The 20,358-nt window shown below is 45.1% G+C and overlaps 2 protein-coding genes across 2 annotated transcripts; one reads left to right on the top strand and one right to left on the bottom strand.

Moving 5' to 3' along the window:
* Positions 1-453: 453 nt before the first annotated feature.
* On the bottom strand, positions 454-8,807 carry pigu (phosphatidylinositol glycan anchor biosynthesis, class U). The gene is made up of 12 exons (XM_070959981.1): positions 8,647-8,807; positions 7,550-7,614; positions 7,063-7,122; positions 6,847-6,909; positions 6,490-6,599; positions 5,777-5,877; positions 5,442-5,539; positions 5,038-5,192; positions 4,450-4,593; positions 4,239-4,363; positions 3,251-3,393; positions 454-2,979 (listed from the first exon to the last, which is right to left on the bottom strand). Exons 1-12 carry the CDS (start codon positions 8,774-8,776, stop codon positions 2,866-2,868), a joined length of 1,308 nt encoding a protein of 435 aa, XP_070816082.1. The 5' UTR covers positions 8,777-8,807; the 3' UTR covers positions 454-2,865.
* A 1,062-nt stretch (positions 8,808-9,869) lies between these two features.
* On the top strand, positions 9,870-18,807 carry psmf1 (proteasome inhibitor subunit 1). The gene is made up of 7 exons (XM_070958835.1): positions 9,870-10,098; positions 11,124-11,276; positions 11,691-11,773; positions 13,138-13,332; positions 16,553-16,609; positions 17,196-17,357; positions 18,097-18,807. Exons 1-7 carry the CDS (start codon positions 9,970-9,972, stop codon positions 18,146-18,148), a joined length of 831 nt encoding a protein of 276 aa, XP_070814936.1. The 5' UTR covers positions 9,870-9,969; the 3' UTR covers positions 18,149-18,807.
* Positions 18,808-20,358: the final 1,551 nt, after the last annotated feature.

Raw genomic sequence — 20,358 nt, 5'->3', positions numbered from 1 at the left:
GGTGCGCTCCAGTTTAAACAACCATGTACTGATCATTTTACTCACATTGTTTTCCACAGGATGACCGCAAGTATTACAAAGTCTGAACGCGTGTATTTAATTTCCATAAAAAAGGCAGAAAACATTGAAAGTTTTAAATTTAATTTACAAAAGCATGAATATATTTTCTCTTGGCAGTAACGTAATGAAATGTTTCAGCATGTGACTGCAGGAGATGTTCGACGCTTTACACTAAAAGCGGTTTTCTGACTAATCTAACCTACAGCTGTTTGAGCTCTGCGTTTTGGTTGGACAAAGCATAAACCAACCCAGAGGGAAAACATGTAAATTATGATTCATCACAACCTCCCACACGCACGCACGCACGCACACACACACATACACACACACACACACACACACACACACACACACACACACACACATCAGAGCTGACAATTAAAGACAGACAGGTGAAACCAACACCTCAAGTTTAATAATCATTAGATAACATCGTCCCTTTCACACTCTGCATTTTAATATCTTCACAAAACAAAATACATTCATTTACACAGTATCAAAACAAGACAGGAGCTCCTCCTTTTTCTGGAAAAAAAAAATTAAATCTCTGTAGTGCAGCAAATAAATAAATATCACAAATTGATTTTCACTCATTAGTCTCAAAATGACAACGGTTTAAAAAACGTGGATCACATTGGAGAAAGCAGCTGAACCGACTTGTATCGCCAGTTTCAGATGTTTTCGCCGCTTTGTCACAGATTTTAGTGTCATTTCACACGAAAACCAGTTTAAATCATAAATGTTTTTGCTCATTTTTAGCCGCTGAGGTTGAAGTTCAATCAGTGGCTCTTGGTTTTGACAGTTGTTGATGCTTCCATCATTATTTTCACTGGGAGGCCAAAAGAAACCAGCGATGAAACAAAGACATTCATCTGTGGACTTCATCTTATTAAATAAAGTCAAAGTGTCCCAACACTCGCGAGGCTGTTTAAGGCTGATTTTAAGGGTTTTAAGCACAGGGCACAAATGTTTGTTAGCATGAAACTCTCCATTACCGTCATCATTTCAGGATTCCAGATTAAAGACAAAGAGAATCAAATGGAAAAACACAAAACACACAAATGGGGGTGCGTCCCAATTCCTCACTACACATCAAATATGTAGTGTGGTCATACTGTACACTCAAAAAGTCAGAATGCAGTATTTTCATTTTTGAGTGCTGTTGATGGACACAATTCCCCCACAATGCAGTGCAAAAAGGAAATGGAGGAGCACAGGAGGAGAACAAAACAATGAAATATTCAATCTTAAAACAGACCTGCTCTCTGTGTCTGAAGTTTAACAGTGAGATGATGCATGTATCACATCGTCTCCTGTTAGCATAAAACAGTTTGTTGACTTTGTGTATGCTAACAGCTGAAACAGTGAAGCGTGATGGTTAGCACGTAGCACAGACTGGAGAGTCAGCGCAGAGCAGATCTGCGACACGCTGAGTACACTGAGCTGTTCAACTGTGGAGACTGACACCACTCTCAGATGAGCAGTTGGTTAGCTTAGCTTAGCATAAAGACTGGAAACAGCTAGCCTGGCTGTGATCCAAAGATAATAAAACTCACTGATTAACACAATGCACCACAGAGTAAAAACAAGAAGAAGTTGCCAGGCAATCATCAGATAATCCAGGAAGTTACTGATCTTTATGCTAAGCTAAGCTAAGTCCTTTACATGAGAGCACTGAGTTTGACGAGTAACCTCGTGGACTCAGAAACACTTTGACAGGTTTCTGGTCGGGGAATGATTCATTTTAAACATTTAATCTTAATTTAACAATAAGGTCATGCACGCAGACATAAAGACAAACATGAAACTTTATCTGTTGGTGATTCATTTGGTGGCACACGATGAGGCCAAACTTTGATTTCTAGCTGGAATTGTGTCCTTTGTCGGGGATTAAAAACGTGATCTTAGCTTTAACTCTGACGCGCAGCTTTCCTCTCCACACAGATCCTGAACTCAAGCACTCGTTCAAACACATTCACTGTTGTCTTTGTTGGATTTGCTCTCGATCAGGTGGTCGTGGGAACCGTCTGATCACAGATCCAGTTAATTTCTCACACACCGCAGATGAGGTTAGTATCGGTTCGACTGGTTTTCACTGGAGATGAGATGCAACACTGATGATCTGGAGTTTGTTCACTAAAGAGCAGATTGTGTGAAAATCGGGTGAAAGGCAAACAGGAAGTAAGTGATCAGGAAAACATGAAACAACACAAAACATGAGCTGGATATCAGGAATTATCCAATCAGAGGCAGTTTTCTTTTGGTGTTTAAAGAGGAACAAGGCTTCGACATCCTCCCCCACCAGAGTGGCATTTCCTTCCAGAAAAAAAAAAAAAGCTGGATGAGAAGCGGTGCTTCAAAATAAAAGCTCTGCAGGACAGAGCTGCAGGATGAACAAAATAAAAGCCTTCTAGAGCGGCTGTCAGGAGGAAGAAGGCTTCAAAATAAAACCCACCCTCGCAGGCGCAGCTTTCTGGTAGAGTGAGGCTTCAAAATAAGAGTCCTCCAGAGGAAAAAGTAAAAAGATGTTAAGCTGTTTGCTTCACATGGCAGGAAGCAGGTTCCTGCAGCCCGCCTCCGCACGCGTCCGTCATGTAGTATGTTGTGACTTACAGTTTGCATATGACGTTGTACCAGACACACTTTCTGCACGTGTGCTAATGTTCTGTCTGAGGAGCAGAAAGGCTCCGGGAGTCTTTTATCCTCCTCAGTTTGTGTTTGTTCCCAGTGAGGTTGAGCGAGGCCTCGGCAGGTTCTCTCCTGGTGGAGGCTGCCGGCCGGGCGGCCAACGTATACGAGCGCGTTTTATTTGAGGACGAGTGTCGCCTCGGAGCCGTCCTTCCTCTTCAGGTAGAGTCCGTAGCTGAGATGGTGTTCCCTCCTCAAGAAAGCGTAGAAATAATCAGACACCAGCAGAATCTGAAGGGAAACAAGCGTTAGATACTGATGCACTCTTCACTGTGTGACTGAGAGGAGGAATTTGAGTAATTTCACTCTCATTTTGGACTATTTCTTGTCTTAGTGAGCTCCCGAGCTGCTTCAGTGTTAGCAAAAAGGCTAAAAGTGTCCCAGTAAGACATGAGCCAGCATGAATAAGACCAGGATCCTGAGACTGAACCTCATTCAGTGTTCACAATGTCTGCAGCCAAAAAGAGCCACGAACAAACCCCCGCTGTCCAGACCATCCTACCTGTGCCACGTTGAACAGCAGCGTTATGGCGTAGTAGAAGTTGGAGTTGGCGCTGCCGGCGTAGATCCAGAGGTGCCAGAGGACGGGAAACAGAGCCGAGCAGGCCAGCAGGACGCAGGACACCAGGAAGATGTTCCTCAGGACTGAACGAAGAGAGAAACCAGGACAGAGACGGCTTGTATCAACACGTACAGCCTGAAATTCATGTTTAATACCTTGTTGCATCAAAAGAAACTGTCACAGATGATAATAAATTTCATTTCAATGCAACATTTAAACCTCAGCCTGTTTGTCACATTCTTTGGCTGAAATATCTCAACAACTGTTAGATGGACTGCTGTGAAATGCGCTGCTGCACACATCCTCAGCTCCAAGAGGATGAATTTTAATGGTTTCACTGGTGGCCTGTTGTTCCATCTGCAGCCACCAGGGGGCCGTCATTTCCACTTGCCCGACACTCAAAACTGACCACTGAACTTCATCATCTCCTGCTTCACTTTGACATCAGATCTGTGTAAAAACAACATTTTAATGGATTCGTGTTGGATAAAATGAAGCCGATCTGTTCTCTCCTGTTCTTCTCAGCCTGCGAGTGTGAAAAAGCTGCTCTCCTTTATGACAGCCGGCCTCGACAGTGTGAGCATTTCGCTGCAAGTGATAATCAGTGTGTGGACGTGAAAAATCTGACTGGCAGAAGACACAGATTCCCTTCAGGCTCCAACACCAATCCATCATCAAGTCTGATGTGTCTCATCTCTGCTGCTGTGTTCAGCATACATTTATTTTTATTATGGATGCTGAGCACAAAAAAATCTTTCTGGATGGCTTAAGTTCATTCTTAATTTCTCATTTTCAGGTTGGATCAGACTCCGATCAGGGAGTCTAAACATCACCAGCTACATGCTAAACGTTAGCTTGTTAGCCTCCATCCAAAGCTGAAAACCAGGTGGTGAAAATCCAAAATGACGACTGCTGAGGGAATACTCACATCTGTGCAGGTGACTCCAGACAGGAAGGAAGGCCATGTAGAGGGCGATGTCCCCCACAGTGGGGTAAGACTTAAAGATGGAGATCACAGCTAACTGCATGAAGATCAGAAACACTGGATGCTCCCTGAAACACACATTTTTAAGCAAATTTAGCCTCTGAACCGCATGAAGTGAAGACCAGATGGTGCGCCAGAGAAGCAGAGGACTCACTTGAGTTTGATGGACAGAGGGATGGTGTAGAAGAAGACATTGATCTGGAAGACGCAGAGGAAGAAGAGGCGGAAGTGCTCAAACATCTCGGCGAAGAAATACCAGAAGAGGCCGATGTTCGGGGTCAGGTCGGGTACCGAGAGGCTGCAGGGAGGAAAACACGTGAACACGAGCACATGACGTGAATCTGATTCTTCAAGATCAGTGATCTCATGCAAAAAAATGAGCTCGTCAGCGCTCTCTGGTGGACAGACGGTGTTGTTTTCAACTGAAACATACACTGATATCAATTTTAACTTTAGTGAGCTAAAATGTCAGAAGAACATCGTCAAGACTTCCATTAGCTCGACTTTGATCCTAAACAATTAAAAAAAATCTCACATCCAAAACAGATTTTCTCTCCAGTTTCATCTGTACAGTCAAACATCACAGAAACATCCAACAACATTTTCTGAATACATCGTCCTCTGCATCGACACCTTCAACATCAAATTCTTTCTCCCTCAAAATAATCACTTTGTTTTGCATATTATTCCGTCCTAACGGGTGTCCTTCATCTTTGGCTCGATCTGTCAGTTCGTCACTCACATGAAGCCGTAGACGGACGGCAGGTAGTCCCACGAGCCGAGCAGGAAGAAGGAGAGACAGACGATGACGAACAGGCTGCCCAGGTACATGAAGGCGTACTGAGTGATGAACCACCAGAAGCTGAACTGCCGAAAGTTCACCGGGATGTACTGACGCTGGGGAGGAGGAAGAGCGACGTGGAGAGGCGTTAATCAAAGGTACGCATCCAGGAAATGATGTTCCCATGTTTAAAGAAAGACAGAGAGACATGGTGAGAGGAAAGCAAACGAGCGGTAAAGGAGAAAAAGGACAGAAAACAGCAGAAAGCGGAAGAGACAGAAAAAAGTAAAAAAACAAAGATGGCAATTTAAGACGGTGAGTCAAACCGTTTGAAGACGCATGCATCCATTCAGACATAAACGTACCTGCATCAAATACAGCAGCGCCGGAGCACACAGAGTGAGAGGATAGATGGACTGATACGTGGCCAAGGACAGAAAAATGGCACTCAGCAAGACATTTTCTGCAACACAAGCACAGAATTATTCAAATCAAACAATCACGGCATGTTTTTATCGTTGCTTTCATTTCAAGCTGCTCTGGAAAAGAGCTTCAGCACAATGCCTGAAAACCAATTTTAAGTATTTCAGACAACAAATGCATTCAAGTATTACTTCCACTCAGGCAGAAAGTGCAGTGATGGATCCAAAAATGCCTTCAAAAAACTCCTGTGAGGCTTGCGGTTAAAATCCAACGTTACCCTTTATTGTGGCGAGGATGAAGAGGGCGATGACAGCGTTGTTCAGGCCGCAGGTTGACTTGGCAACGCAGGACAGGATGGTGAACGGGTTCAACAGGTAACTGCGAGAGAAGAGGAAAACGTGATGACAGAACTTCACTGATACTTCTCTGATACTACCAAGCTCTAAAATGTCGATGCTTTTACAGACAGTCATGCTAGCAGCAGCTAAATGCTAATGTCAGCATGCTAACATGCTCACAGTGAAAATGCTAACATGTTGATGTTTAGCAGGTTTAATGTTTACCATGATCACAATCGTAGTTTAGCGCGTTAGCATGCTAACGTTCGCTAATCAGTCATTATCACAAAGTGCAGCCGAGGCTGATGGGAATGTAGTTTCGCACAAATTTGCTCATAAACAAAACTGCTGAAGTCATCCCGTTTCATCTCTGGGCACCATGAATATATGCACAACATTTTATCTGATGGCGGTGGAGATATTTCAGTCTGAACCAACGCTGCCGCCCCTGAGCCGCCAGGCTAACGCTCAGCTCAGCTTCCAGCCAACGATCACAGTTCTGGATATATCTGGATCAGACTACAGGAGATCAGCCTGTAGAAGGTCCAATCTGACAGATGTGGGACACATCATACATAATCTGACAGATGTGGGAGTTTGCTGTGTACAAACATGCTCGGTTTGAATGTACTGGGAGGTGCGTGGTACTTACAACATGGCCACTTTCAGAGGGATGTAGTACATTTCTTTGGGGCTCCTGATGAGCTCCAGACAGTCGAGGGGGTAACGGTCGGCCTCCAAGGCAAACTTCTGCTTTCTGAACTGAAACGGCACATTAAATATGTCACTACAAGCACAACACACCAAAGATTCAATAAAAAAAATAAAATAAAAAAATAACACACTGAATGGCAAAGTTTTAGTTTCATTTTCAAGACAGAATCCATGTCTTAGAAAATGGTTGTAACACATTTCTCATGCAGCTGATGATCATTGAAATTCCCTTTAATATTGAAATATCTGGATTCATTTTCTCTGTATTTTTGAAGACACTTTAATGTTTTCTTACCACTTGCTTGTTGTACTCCGTCACCGCCATGTAGAGCGCCACCGCAGTGACCACGTCAGCCAACTACACAAAAGACAGAATGAGCAGCTGAGCCTCTGAAACATTAAAAATCACCTTTATGTTTGGTGTTCACGCTGCGCTGCAAACATTCAGACCAAAATGTCACTTCTGGATTGGCTTCCTGTAAAATCAGATGTTCCTCGTCTTCTCACTCACCATAAACGTTATCTCTGCGTAGTCCACCACAAAGTGAAAGAGGTAAATGATGAGAGGAGTCTGAAGAGAAAAGAAGAAACGAGGGATGAATGCACTTAAATCAAAAGTTCTGTAGCTAAAACAATCTCTGCCAGCTGACATCGTCCCACCTCATTTACGTGATGTCACTTCCTTTGAATTTGACTTACAGGCAGGAAACAGAAACAGAAAAGCAAAATGCATCTCTGCAGCCTTCTTTTGTGCTTTCACACAAACTTTACACTAAACACATTCAGGTTATTCTATCAGAAATGTGCCTTTTTTCCAACAAGGTAGGCGCCCTGTGTGAAGCCTGGGAGGCAAAACCGAGGGCAAAGAAAGTCCTGAAACCTTATTGGTCAGAGGGTAATAAAGGTGACTCAGCTGAGCTTATAAATATTTTTTATGAACTCGTCTTCTCTCGTGTGCTGGGGGGGGGGGGGGGGGGGGGTGCAGGTGCTTCTCTCACCTCATGGAAAACATCTCCAGAGTACGGTGAGACTCCCAAGTCAAGCAGAGCCAAACCTTCAACCACTGCAGAACAAACAAAAAACCGCTGTCACAGAGAGGCAGTTATTCAGGTTTGGACTGTTCTGTCATAACGTTTCTCTTCTCCGCACGCAATCAGCCACAGAGCCTTTCGACAGTGATGCAACTTCCTGTTACAACTGCCGATGGACAATTCACGAAGGGCTGTGGTGTTTCCACGTAATTCACCCACTGTGTCTCATGTACTGTGTGTCAGAGTCATTCTATCCCTTCACATGAAAACCAACAAACAGCCGCACCTTCACTTCAGCGTGGAGCTAAAAAGGCCAACAAAGGATCCATATTTATATCAAACATTTCTTTTCTTATGATTGAGGTGTTTCACATTTTCTTACTCTGATATGTTGGATTTTAAACTGCAGACCCAAAGACAACAGGATCCATTTTTATTGTTATCTTTGTATCTTTTTTTAACTTTGTTGTCTACCCAGCGTGTCCTCTGTTTCTTCTCCTTTTAAATACTAATATTCCTGTTTGTTGAACTTGAACCAGCAGACAATAAAGAGAACTGTAGAAAAGAATCAGCATCACTGAGTATAAGTTAAAGGTACAATATTCAACATTTGACTCAGATCAAATGAAAACGGCTGCATGTACGATCTTATTATGAAGACGTTACAGTGTCAGCTGATAAATGAGCCCAGCACAGTAATATATGCAGTATTTTCAGTAGAACTGTAGCGATATAAATACTCTGCATGTACTCGAGTGAAGTATCAGGGCTTTAAAGAGGTGCGTTGGAGTATTACTAGAGGAGTACAGACACAATGAGGATCTCCGTTAGAAAACAACGAAATACGAGTCAAAGCTAACTTAACAGGGCTGCTAAATACCCCTAAATGCAGGGTAAGGTGGTGAGCTTTCTAAACGTGGACAGCAAAGCTAGGTTTTTGTGGCTAAACCGGTTTGACGTTACCGACTTTAAATTACCGGGTAACAGAGCCGAGGTGAGGAAGCAACCGGAGCGGCGTTTCAGCGACAAAATTGACCCAAAAAAGGTGCTACAACCCGGCTTACCTCTTTTCCAGGCGGTCAGCGGAGACACCACCTCCACCCTCTCCGCAATTAAGTCCGCTAAACTCGATCTGTAGAGAGCTGCACGGATTGTAACGGCTAAAATCAAAAGTAGTGTCAAGGGAGCCGCCATCTTGACAAGGAAGCCCTCTCCGCCCTGCGAGGTGCACGACGGGAAATCTTTACAAAGGAAACTGACTGAAACCTGAAATAAAATAAAATCAATAGGATTGTTGTTGTTGTTGTTGTTGTTGTTGTTGTTGTTGTTGTTGTTGTTGTTGTTGTTGTTGTTGTTTTTGATTTAATTGGTTATTTTATTCTTTGATGCACTATGTGCATTAGTAAATCAGTGTTTGTACAAAGATAAGTCTCTTTTTCTTCTTTTAGAGTTTCCTATTAACAATAATCATTCCTTTCCCATTCTCCGTTGTTAGTAGATAACTTGCTCTATATCTGAAAATTCGCCTGTCATCAGTAGACAGAAACGGCAAACGTATCTTTACCAATAAGCCTCTGAAGGGAAAACGTTTTTTGAAAGCGGAACGATGTATCTTAAGCATGTTTTCACTCCGGGACTCTTTATGAGACGGATCAAAACACAATTAACAATACTCTGTAAAGTTAGACACAGTGCACCACAGGTTTTCCGCTACGGGTACTTTCATTTTAATAAACAAATTCACTTAAGTTTGAAATTGACTTTGAAAAAAAGGTTTTGAGGAATTACGAACAGTAATCAACAAAGACAAATCAGCCTTTTTGCTGTCATTTTTATAAAACTTAAGTTACTGTTAAAAAAGTAAATGATATCAGTGTTTCACCTGAAGGATTAAGACTGACTTGAAATGAGGTTGAAAGCACCAGAAAACTTCTGTAAGCTTTATTTGTATTTCCAAGGTCGAGGTAAAACATTCTTGCTCAATATTATAATTGTTGTTGTTGTTGTTGTTGTTGTTGTTGTTGTGTTATTATTTCATTATGATCGTATATTGTTATATGACTTCTAAGGTGAATTAACAGCTTTACACCAATCTTCTTTCAATCAATAATCTTAATTATTATTTTTTGTTTGTCTCTAAATTTATGTGGTTCGTGTTCATACTGTTGTTGTTGCTGTTGTTTGTTTTTCACTGTATATTTTGTTACTCAGCGCTGTTTGTCGGTCAAAACGGCCACCTCTCACTGGTGCTTTTACATTGAAAGGCACAGCCAGGAAGTGGCTGGTGTTGCTAGGAGCCTGACGCCGTGAAGCTGCCGTTAAGACTTTCGATTTCATTTCTTGACTGAAACGGACTTGATGTTGCTATAGTCACTAGATTAAAGAAAATGGCAGGCTTAGAGGTGTTATATACCTGTGTCGCTGGCAGCATTAGCTGTCCTCAGGACGCCGTTGTGTGTTTGGTTCACTGGGACATTATAAAGAGTGGATACAGGTGCATCGGGTCGGGAGACGAGGTGAGTTAAATTTGCAAACAATCACTATCTAAAACCCTCTAACGCGATGTTAGCGCCAACACCGACCGACCACAAAGCTGCAGGTTCGATGTGACGGCTAACAGAATAAAAACTCAACAGTTTAACGCTGCGCTGACGGATACCTGCTGCTTTGTGAATCAGCCACAAGCCGAATTGAAGAGTGGATCGAGACTGTTCAGATTAAAATGTTTTTACGGAGCTAACTGACCTGTGCTTTGCTTTTCAGGAAGAAATCAGTAATTCTTCCAGCGGATTTTGTCCTCGCTAACTTGCCGCCTGCTCGGTTTAGCATCTTAGTTTAGCTTTAGCGAGCATCAGCTAACGTTACTGCATGTAACGAACCTTATCTAGACAACTGTAATAGTTTGGCGGCTATATTTTAGCTTTGTTTTAACGAGCTGTCGTGACTGATGCAGAATCCACCAGCACTTTCTTTAAAATAAAGACGCTATGAGGAGCTCTGAAAACTGTCACGTCATGTTTAGCTAGCTAACCTGCCGCTCTGCCACTCGGGGCCAGTCATGATAAGACACTGCGATGGTTCACATGTGGACAAATTCTGATGAGTGTGTCCAGACATTTGTCTGTGAGGATTCATTTTCCTGTTTTTAAATGTTTTATCAAAATCACTGGACTATTTTTTTAAAAGAAAGCAAAGAAAAGAAGACTCAAGGGTGCATTCAAGCACCACCATCAGCTGTAAAGTGACAGGAAGGAACTCAAGAAATACTCTCAAAGAAGTCACGTGACCTGAGATGTAAAAGTCACATGACTACTGAACTGTCACTGGTGTGTGTGTGTGTGTGTGTGTGTGTGTGTGTGTGTGTGTGTGTGTGTGTGTGTGTGTGTGTAGCTCCACTTTGTCATAGATGGCCTTGTTCTCTAAGATTTGTCGCTCATGATAATCAGAATTATTGGTCTTCTGTTGTAAAAGTGACCCGTGTGTCCGTCCAGATCTCGTCTTCGTCCTCATGTCTTTTTCTTCTGGGTCTTTCTCCCTTCAGCCCCGCAGCACTGATAAGAAGTCAGAGCTGCTGCCTGCCGACTGGAACAGCAACAAGGAATTGTACACTTTGAGATATGAAGCCAAAGACAGCGACACCCAGCTGCTGCTCAAAGCCATCTCCGCAGACTCCACCTTGATCTTCAACGTGATGGTGGGCACCGCTGACAAACCCAGCGTGAACTCCGCCAGCTTATGTTCTGAGAGCAGGTCGCCACTGTCGGTTTGCTTTACGCTGGAGGCTCGACAACCACCTTAATGATGAGATGAATCAGAGAGAAAATGCTCACAGATTGTTAGAAGCTTCCTCACCTTTCCTGTAGAGTTCACCAAAAAGTCAGAGATCAGGAGGAACATGTAGACTGGGATTGTGTGATGTGCTGAGATCAGATGTCAGTGGTTGTTTTTAGCTCAGTAAGCTAACGTTTAGTTCTGGAAATCATCCTAACTGTGTTAAAACACACGAAAGCCTCCTCTGTTTTATTTTGAGGAACATGTTTAACTTGTGCGAGTGTGTTTCTGTGATTGTGCTCGTCTTTAAATGCTCTCTGTGTGTTTGTGCGTGAAGAACTGCAGCACGCAGCAGGTGTCGGGCTTGGCGGTGAACACCGGCGATCACGTGGACGCTGACCAGCTGCACACGTTTGACAGGTTGGTCCGTTTCTTTGTTTGTTCATAACGGTTTGATGACTCGTTTTGAAGAGGACCAGCGTCTGCTGTCCGGTGGTGAGCTGAGAGCAGGCTGCATCAAACTGGGTGTTTTAAAGAGCAGAGTTGTTTTCTGTGATCGTGGCGTCTTTCTGAAGGCTGTCACGTTAGCAGCGCCACAGAGGAAAAGACTGGATGGCTTGTTATGGAGCTTCAGACGTTAATGATTCTGCAGAAGAAGAGTTTGACTGACTTTGATGCTCTTCTGATGTTTCCTCTACAGCCACTATGAGGAGGACACAGTTAAATGAAATTAGATGCAGATATTCAGTGATCCTCTGAGTTCATCCAGCGCCATCATCAGGTCAACATTGTTGGGGATCTTCTCACCTTTCAGGCGAGAAACGGTGACTTTTATGTGACTTGTGCTTGTGGCGAAGTAACAAAGTCACCACTTGATCCACAACTTCTGTCTAAACTGAAACATCTCAGCAGATGTCAGACAGGTTGCTATCTGACATCTGCTGCAGACGTCCATGATGAATCCTAATGATTTTGGTGCTTGGTGCACTTCATCTCAGTCGGGGTGATGGAGGTTCATATCTGTGATATTTTGTTGGATGGATTCCTGAGATTTGGTTCAAACGTTCATGTCAAACATTCAGGAAACAACACAAATTAATGATCCTCTCATTTTTCATCCAGCTCTCTCATCGGGCCATCAGCGTGTTTGCATCGTCTCTGTGAGCTTGTTAGCATGCTGACATTAGCATGTAGCTCAAAGCAGTGCTGTCACCCAGCACAGCTGCACAGAGCTGCTAGCGTGGCAGGAGACGCTTGCTCTTGTCTGTGTCACCACTGGGGGGCGCCAAGATAAAAGCCATTCAGATTCTGCTCATGCTGACAGCTGACGGCCCTGCAGCACAGGATTCACAGAGGAGAAACAGAGTGGAGCAGGGCGCAGTGGAGAGGGAGGCTGAGCTCCACCTGCTCTCAGCTTAAAGTCTGTGCGTCATGTCCAGTGATGTTCACCCACCTTTGGTTTAAAACCTTTGTAATTCTACATCTCACACACTGTCAGTGCCACAGCTGTCGTTCTTTGAGGAGGTCGTGCACACATTGATTGTCTCCTGAGACGAGACTCAGTCATCCAGTTTGTCTTCTGGAACTTTAACGGTTCTTTCATGACATTCGAGATGGAAGTGAAACAGTCCGGTGAAGAGCTGGTAACTTTGCCGCTTGATACCTGTCGGTTATACCTTTTTCTTCTTCTTGGTTTCGTGTTTTCCGTAACAGGAAGACAGAAGAAGAAGCTTGAGCCGCTCGATTCTGATAAATGAAGTTAAAAACATGCTGTTTTTTTGCAGCGTGTTCAAGGACGCAGACAGTTTGTCAGAGAAGGTGAGGACTCAGCTGCTGCCCTCCCAGGACAGACCGGCAGGACAGAGGGCAGAGCCGAGGAGTCGGAGGGAGAAGGAGGAGGAGCAGAGACGAAGAGGAGAGGACCGCGACCCCCTCCGCATCCCCAACAGAAATCCCCGACAGGGAGCGCCGCCACACTGGTAGGTGACGACAGGAAGCTGTCCGTCCGTGCAGAATGCAGGCATTCACACCGGAGGAAATCTGATGCGTAAAATCTGTCGTCACGTTACTCATGCAGGCGTATTTTGGCCAAAAAAACAGTCCAGGGTGAGGTCACATGGAGCCCCAATGATGGGGATGTTTTTTAGAAGCTGTTAAGTGTGCTGGCATAAATCTAAGCTTTGAATAGTCTTCATTACATTTTTCAACAGTATCTAAGTTTTAATCACAGCATCAAAACTGATGTTACGCTTTTCCAGGATGAAATTTCTACGTGCTTCCAAACTGTCATTAAATTTTAATAAATCTGGTGACGAAAACTCAAGTTGAGCCTTCTGAAAAGTGCAGATTTGACCAAAGTCTGTTTGAACGCTGAAGAGCTGAAATGATCAGTCGATAAAGAAAATCGATCTGCAGCTGTTTTCATCATCAAACACTAAATAACTAATGACACTCTCATCTGCCCCCACTTCACAATGCTAGCATGCTAACAGGCTAAATGAACGTTAACCTGCTTATCATTAGCATGTTAGCTTGCACCGCTGTGCCGCTGACGTGGCGCTCGGTCTTGTTTGTGAGCGTTTTAAACACTGCAGGAAGCAGCAGAAGAAGAATGCCTCAGCGTGATAACGAACCTCGCCGTGCCCTGCTGTCTTCTGGGAAACTTGTCCCGCCGCGTGCAGCGTGAATTCAGATCACGGTTGTAATTATCGCCGGCTGACTTGTTCATCAGATCGATGTTTGTTTGGCTGCTCTGTAAACACCAGCTGGACCTCTGCCGTCGAAGCAGCTGCTCGGCGCCGTTTGCTGCAGTGTCGAACCACATCTGCTGTTACCGTGGTAACCACAAGTGCCACCAAATCGAGCAAGACGAAAATTTAATGGATTCTGATTTTTCAGTTGAGTCTTTGCTTTGTGTGATGGTGAGCTGAACCAGAGCTGACGATAATGATTGTTTTAAACAATCTGAAATTCTGTTTTTGGGTAGACTGTCCCTTTAAATGTCATGTGATCAGTACTGGGTTCAGATAACAGATGGTCACCGTGTCAGATCAGGCGATTGTAGAGTCAGAAATTCATGCAGTGACAACACGTTGGTCCCCGACCAGTCACAGCACAGCGTCAGGACTGACTTCCAGGAGCAAGAACATAAACAAACAATGGCGCCGTGAGCGACGCCGCCTGTGTTGTGTTTGAAAAAAGCCTAGAAGAAGACAGACCATGACGTTTCCTCAGGTGAAGAGCGTTCTGTGCTCCCATTGGTCAACGTTTGGCTGTGCTGCGAGAGGAGGCAAAGAAAATCCAACACGCTCGTCTTCCTGTGGGGGCGTCCAGACGCTGCGTCGGTTATCGTCCACGCCATCCACCGCAACGTCGTCGAGCCGTTCGGTTCCTGACGAGCGAACCTGTCAGGTCGATCGAAGCAGTCAGCAAGAACACAGCAAACATAATGAAGGATGTGACTTTGATATAGGCTGCTGTGTGTAACCCAAACACAAACACACACACACACACACACACACACACACACTTTGGATGTGCTGAGTTTGTGCCTTGTAGAAAGTCTAGACAGAGGAGCTGCTGGTCGACTACAGCAGAGTGAATGAGGGCAGTGTGTGTCTGTGTGTGTGTGTGTGTGTGCGTGTGCGTGTGTGCGTGTGTGTGTGTGTGTGTGGTAGGACAGATTCATCGGCAGTGCCCCCCCACCCACCCCCCCCGCTCTCTTAGCTGTGACCCGATCTGATGAGATGCGAGATGATGTCAGCACTTTATCGACCTCGCTGCTGTCGCCTCGTTGTCCCCAGAGAGGGGAGGGAGGGGGGAGACGGAGGAGGGAGGGAGATAAGGATGAGATCAAAACAATGACAGATGGAGAGAAAGTGAAGCAAAATGTGAGAGAGAGAAAAGACGTAAACTGAGAGAGACGAGAGACAGAAAGTGTGAGAGAATGAAAGAGATGAAGAAAGACAATGAATGAGAAAGCAAAAACAGAGTCAAGAGCAGGAAGCGTTGGACGAGCGAGACAGAGAGGAGGAGGAGGAGGTTGGAAAGATGAGAGTGCGTGTAGGGAAGATGGAAGGATGGGAATGATCCAGAACAGCTGAAGGTTGGATTCATAATTCAGAGGCATCAGAGAGACCTTTGCCTCCATGAAGCAGACTCCATTCACTCACCGTGAATAATCCTAATTATTAATGGGATCACTGGGATCACGAGTGGGACGAGTGATGTGTAATGTCGAGCTGACGTTACATTTTAAGGCTCTGTGTGGATTCTGGGTCAATGAATCAAATCAAAGGGCCGCAAATGACGAGGGTCTTCATTAACGATTCATCTTTCTGCAGCGAATCGTGTGGTCAATAAAAGAACGGTGACGCTGAAAGTTCTGCAGGAAAAACATCACATTCATCAGTTCCTCAGCTAAAAACAGAGCAGTCATCGTTCTGACTCCTCACGTCTGAATGTTCAGCGGATTGGTGCTGTTTATGATCCCCTGTCACCTGATTGGTCTAGAAAATGATATGAAATTGATTGTTTTGTTTGACCAACAGTTCAGAAAAACAGCAAATATTCACATTTAAGAAGCTTGAAATATTCATAAAAGTAGCAATTTTGTTTTAGAAAAGCGTAAACGATCAATCAGAATTGTTTTCTCTTCATTTTCTGCTCAATAAGTAATCAATTAAAGACGCCCTCCAATGACAATTGAGTTCTTAACCTTGTTAATGTGTCTGCATGGTGTTTTTATATTCCACAAGACCTATCATGAGCGACATAAGCAGTCCTCTCCTCCTCCTCCTCCTCCTCCTCCTCCTCCTCCTTCTTCTTCTTCTTCTTCTTCTTCTTCTCCTGTACAGTCGGTTTCTGGTTCAAACGTGTTTGGCTCAATTACTCGTGTATCATCACTTGCTATCGTGAAGCGTACAGTCATTAGCAAAACAGAAAACAACCTTAGTCGAAGGTGAGCAGGTGCGCTCGAGCTGCAGGTGGGCGGCGGAGAGGTGGGTGGAGGTCGAGGTGGAGATTGTTTGGATCCACACCCACTGAATGAAGGCAAAGGTGTAGTTACATCCAAGTCATTTTAAGACATGAGGGGGAAAAGCTTCTAAATGTGTGTGTGTGTGTGTGCGTGTGTGTGTGTGTGTGTGTGCGTGCGTGCGTGCGTGCGTGTGTGTGCGCGTGCGTGTGTGTGTGTTCCAGGCCCGACCCCATGCTTCCTCCGTTCGGAGCCGGTGGAGCAGACCTGGATCCCTTCGGGTGAGTCCTCCTCTCCCTCGTCACAAATCCCTCAAATTGTTTTTGTGGAAATGCGTTTTCAGCTTTGAACTGAAGCATCAGCGTGTGCTTTTGTTCTAATCTGGGATTTTGGGGACAAACGGTCCGTCTATGCAGCGACAGACCGACAGCAGAGGATTACTGGCGCCCGTCCAGACTCCTGAATGTGAAGCTCTTAACCTTAAAGCTTCAGGATGAGCTGTGAGGAAAATACCAAAGCGAGTCTGTGCTGAGGCTCAGCGCTGATCTTACATCAGCCTCAGCTTTTGTTTTATTGTCCTCCAGTAGAGCGTCCACATTAAAGTGTCCTGCACCAGGCTGCCCGTTAGATGGATCGTTTGTTTGCGCTCACAAAGACTGACTGGATGGAGAATTACACAGTTTAAGTCAAGTGTTTTGGTTGTGTGTTATCTCTTATGTATTTTTATGTCAAACTGCTGCTAATTAAGCCAAAAATAAAAACCAAGTAACTTAAGTTAAACTGGTCCGAGCTTTTGAGGAAAGAGGAGGTAAAATGCACTTTTCCGTCTCACATGTCCTTCGCTCTTTTCCGTCTCGCCCTCCTCAGGTCTCGCGGCGGCGGCGGGATGATAGTCGACCCGTTGAGGTCGGGGTATCCTCGCTCCGGTTTTGACCCCTCCAGCGGCATCCCAGACATTCTGCCTCCCGGAGCTGTTCCCCCGGGGGCTCGTTTCGACCCGTTTGGACCAATCGGACAGCGCAGACCAGGGTGAGACACACACACACACACACACACACACACACACACACACACACACCCCTCTCTGTGTGTCCTCTTAAAGGACAGCTTTCGTACATCCGCTCGTCCTGTTCTTGTTAATAGTCATCTTTCTGTGTACAAATCGATTCCTCATCTGAAGCCTCAGCCCCATCAAGCTGCACACAGAATTCACGTTAATTAGCGACAGCTGGCGTGACGCGCTGCCGACGCCGTTTGTCATTTTATCTGGAGAATCGAGACGAGAAGCTGCTAGCTAAACGTTCTGTACGCTGATCTGAGCTAACAGCAGAGGACAGATGTGCAGAAGCTCACGTCACAAACCCTCATGTGCAGTCAAATGCTGCTCTGCAGAGACCTGCTGTGGGACAGGAGAGGACAGGGCGAGACAGGACAAGACAGGACTGGACAGGGCAGGGCAGGACAGTGCAGGACAGGACAGGAAAGGACAGGATAGGACAGGGCAGGGCAGGACAGGCTGAGGTGATGAGACAGCAGAGATCAGTCAAGAAATCTGATTTATTTGATCTGATACGAGTCCTCAGACTGTCCAGATGAGCTCTGATGATCACTGCGGGACGTCTCTACTCTCTCTGCATTTCCTTTAAGTTTGTCTGTCTTACTTCATAAAGACAATAACCCTGTCAGCTGTTGTGGAGGACACAGAAAACCTCCTCCGTCCCGGTGGTTTTGGCCTGTTTGGACTCTGACGACGTGTCTGTGCTTTCAGGCCCGATCCAGACCACATGCCCCCGCCCGGCTACGATGACATGTTCATGTAGTACCCAGCAGTGTTTCCTGCGTTTCTACTTCCTGTTTGCTGCATCCTGTCCTCCAGCCAATCGGAGCCAGAGGCAAAGTTCTTCACCTCTCTGAGGGTCGTTGGGTTTGATCTGGTCGAGCCGCCCGAGAATAAAATGTCTGCCTTTTTATCCCGTTCGTCAAGAGAGTTTGTTTTCTAATCCTTCATTTCATATAACTCATGTAGAACTCGTGTGGAAGCGCCGACTCTTGGCGTGAAGCTGGTGTCACATATCGATCAGCAAGTCGCCCGATCAGTTTGCAATAACACACGTCTCGAGGTCAAAGGAGATGAGAGGAAAAGCTGGTTGATTTCGGACAGTTGAGGACGTGATGGAGACGCTCGCGCTGGAATCCGCCGACTCGTGTCCTCCTTCATCATTAACTCACATGTTGTCTTGTTTACCAGCATCTGAAGATCTCTTCTGAAATATTTAAGCTTTATTATTGTGAAGCTGGGGGGTAACAGCTTCTGTTCCCATCAAACTGCATCTGGTAGTAATTTATTCATCAGAAGTTCTTGTATTTCTGTTGTGGATACATTAGAGAAGCTTGAAAAATGATTCTTTACTCTTCGTTTGGGTTGTTAATGATTTAATAATCAAGTGATGAAAAAAACTCTAATAAAAGATTCTGACTAACTGTTGGTCTGTTTTCCTGCTTTTACTCGGGTGGGACATCAGACGTGACGTGTGTGTGTGTGCGTGCGTGTGTGTGTGTGTGCGCGTGCGTGCGTGAACCTGGAGGTGTGTGTTGGCTGTGTGGCCTCATCCTCATTCAGATCAGAGTGAAGATGCTCTCCCTGTCCTCCACAGCTCTTCTTCTCTTTCTCTCTCATCCATCTCTCTTTTCTCCTCCTCTTCCGCCTCCATCTTTCTTTACCCTCAGCCTCCATCGTTCCTCCTCCACCTTTCCGTTCCTCATTTCTCCTTCCTCTCCTCCTTTAAATGTGTTCCTTCACCTCCTCCATCACATTCCTTCTTTTTTCCTGCTTGTCATCTTTCCCTCCTCCATCTCTCCTTCTCCTCTCCTTGTTTCTCCCTTTATTTCCATCTCTATATCTTCCCCTCTGCCTCTTCTCCATCTCTTTCTATCACTCTCCCCTCCTCTCTTCTCTGATGTTCCCCTCATTCATCCTCCTCTTGTCTTCCCTTCTTTCTTCCTCACTTCTTGTTCTTCCTCTCCTTCCTCGTGTTCTCTGATCTTCCTCTGATCCCTGCTTTTCTTTTTTCTCTGAACTCCGTCTCTCTTTCTGTCTCTGACCTTGGCCTTAATTCTCTAAATTTGCCTTCTGTTCTCCACAGAAGAACGCTGCTAACTTCCCCTTCAAGCATCCGTTTCTTAAATGCTTTCACAGCCTCTATTTTCCTCCAACCTGCCTCCTTCTCTCTCCTTTTATTTACATGTCTCCTCTCATTACTCTCAGCTCAACAAGCTGTTCTGTTCCCTCGAGGCAGGTGACAAAAAGCCATTTCCAATTCTCTTTCTTTGTCGCGGGGACTGCTGAGGGATAAATATAGCAGCAGACACCACAGGTGGTTGATGCTCAGGTCGCAGCGTGAGGCGGAGAGTCTGGATCAACTTCCAGAAAAGCCAGGACGGAGGATCAACATTGCACCTGATAAATGTGTGTTAATCACAGCCAGCAGGAGGGGGGACGTTTCTCCTCTGCGTGTTCTGCACGTTGATATTTATTCATCAGAAGTCAGACGATGTGACATGTTGCTCTGAGCTTTTCTTTTGAAATCCGCAGAGGGAAATGTGAATCTGCCGTTTCGGACTCTTCTGTTCATTTCCTCGGGGGAATCTGCCTCTTTATTCAGGCTCGGCCTCTGAGCCGAGCCGTTCTTTATTCATTAACATCTTTTTATGCTCCGGGACATCGAACAACACAGCACAAGACAATCTGAATTTCCAAACAGTCGCAGTCATTTTTTTTGTTTTACTTCGCCGGGAGGCAGAGGGTGAGATGCGTGGCAGCGATGGGGATGTAAATAATGTTCTGGAAAATCTAAATTCGCAGCTCAGAGAGACTCACCTGACATGTTTCCTGTCAAACTTAATTAGAGGTTCTGCCGGAGGCATGCTGACGTGTCTGTGGGAGCTTTAAAAGAACTGATCTTACTCACGTTCAGCAGGTGGTTGCAGCTAATTTTCCTGAGTGGAAAGAGAAGCAGGGATCTCGTTTTGT

Source organism: Chaetodon trifascialis, chromosome 3 (assembly GCF_039877785.1).
Source record: "Chaetodon trifascialis isolate fChaTrf1 chromosome 3, fChaTrf1.hap1, whole genome shotgun sequence".
Classification (NCBI taxonomy): domain Eukaryota; kingdom Metazoa; phylum Chordata; class Actinopteri; order Chaetodontiformes; family Chaetodontidae; genus Chaetodon; species Chaetodon trifascialis.
Note: the sequence above shows the minus strand (reverse complement) of the source record. Positions and strands in the feature narration are given on the sequence as shown.

Excerpts from the sequence above, each read along its gene's own strand:
- pigu (XM_070959981.1), bottom strand. The coding sequence starts at position 8,776 with ATGGCGGCTCCCTTGACACTACTTTTGATTTTAGCCGTTACAATCCGT. Across the intron at positions 6,910-7,062 it reads ACGCAGAGATAACGTTTATG|TTGGCTGACGTGGTCACTGC; the intron begins GTGAGTGAGAAG and ends TCTTTTGTGTAG. Across the intron at positions 2,980-3,250 it reads TGCTGTTCAACGTGGCACAG|ATTCTGCTGGTGTCTGATTA; the intron begins GTAGGATGGTCT and ends GTTTCCCTTCAG.
- psmf1 (XM_070958835.1), top strand. The coding sequence starts at position 9,970 with ATGGCAGGCTTAGAGGTGTTATATACCTGTGTCGCTGGCAGCATTAGC. Across the intron at positions 11,277-11,690 it reads CCTTGATCTTCAACGTGATG|AACTGCAGCACGCAGCAGGT; the intron begins GTGGGCACCGCT and ends TTGTGCGTGAAG. Across the intron at positions 17,358-18,096 it reads ATCGGACAGCGCAGACCAGG|GCCCGATCCAGACCACATGC; the intron begins GTGAGACACACA and ends CTGTGCTTTCAG.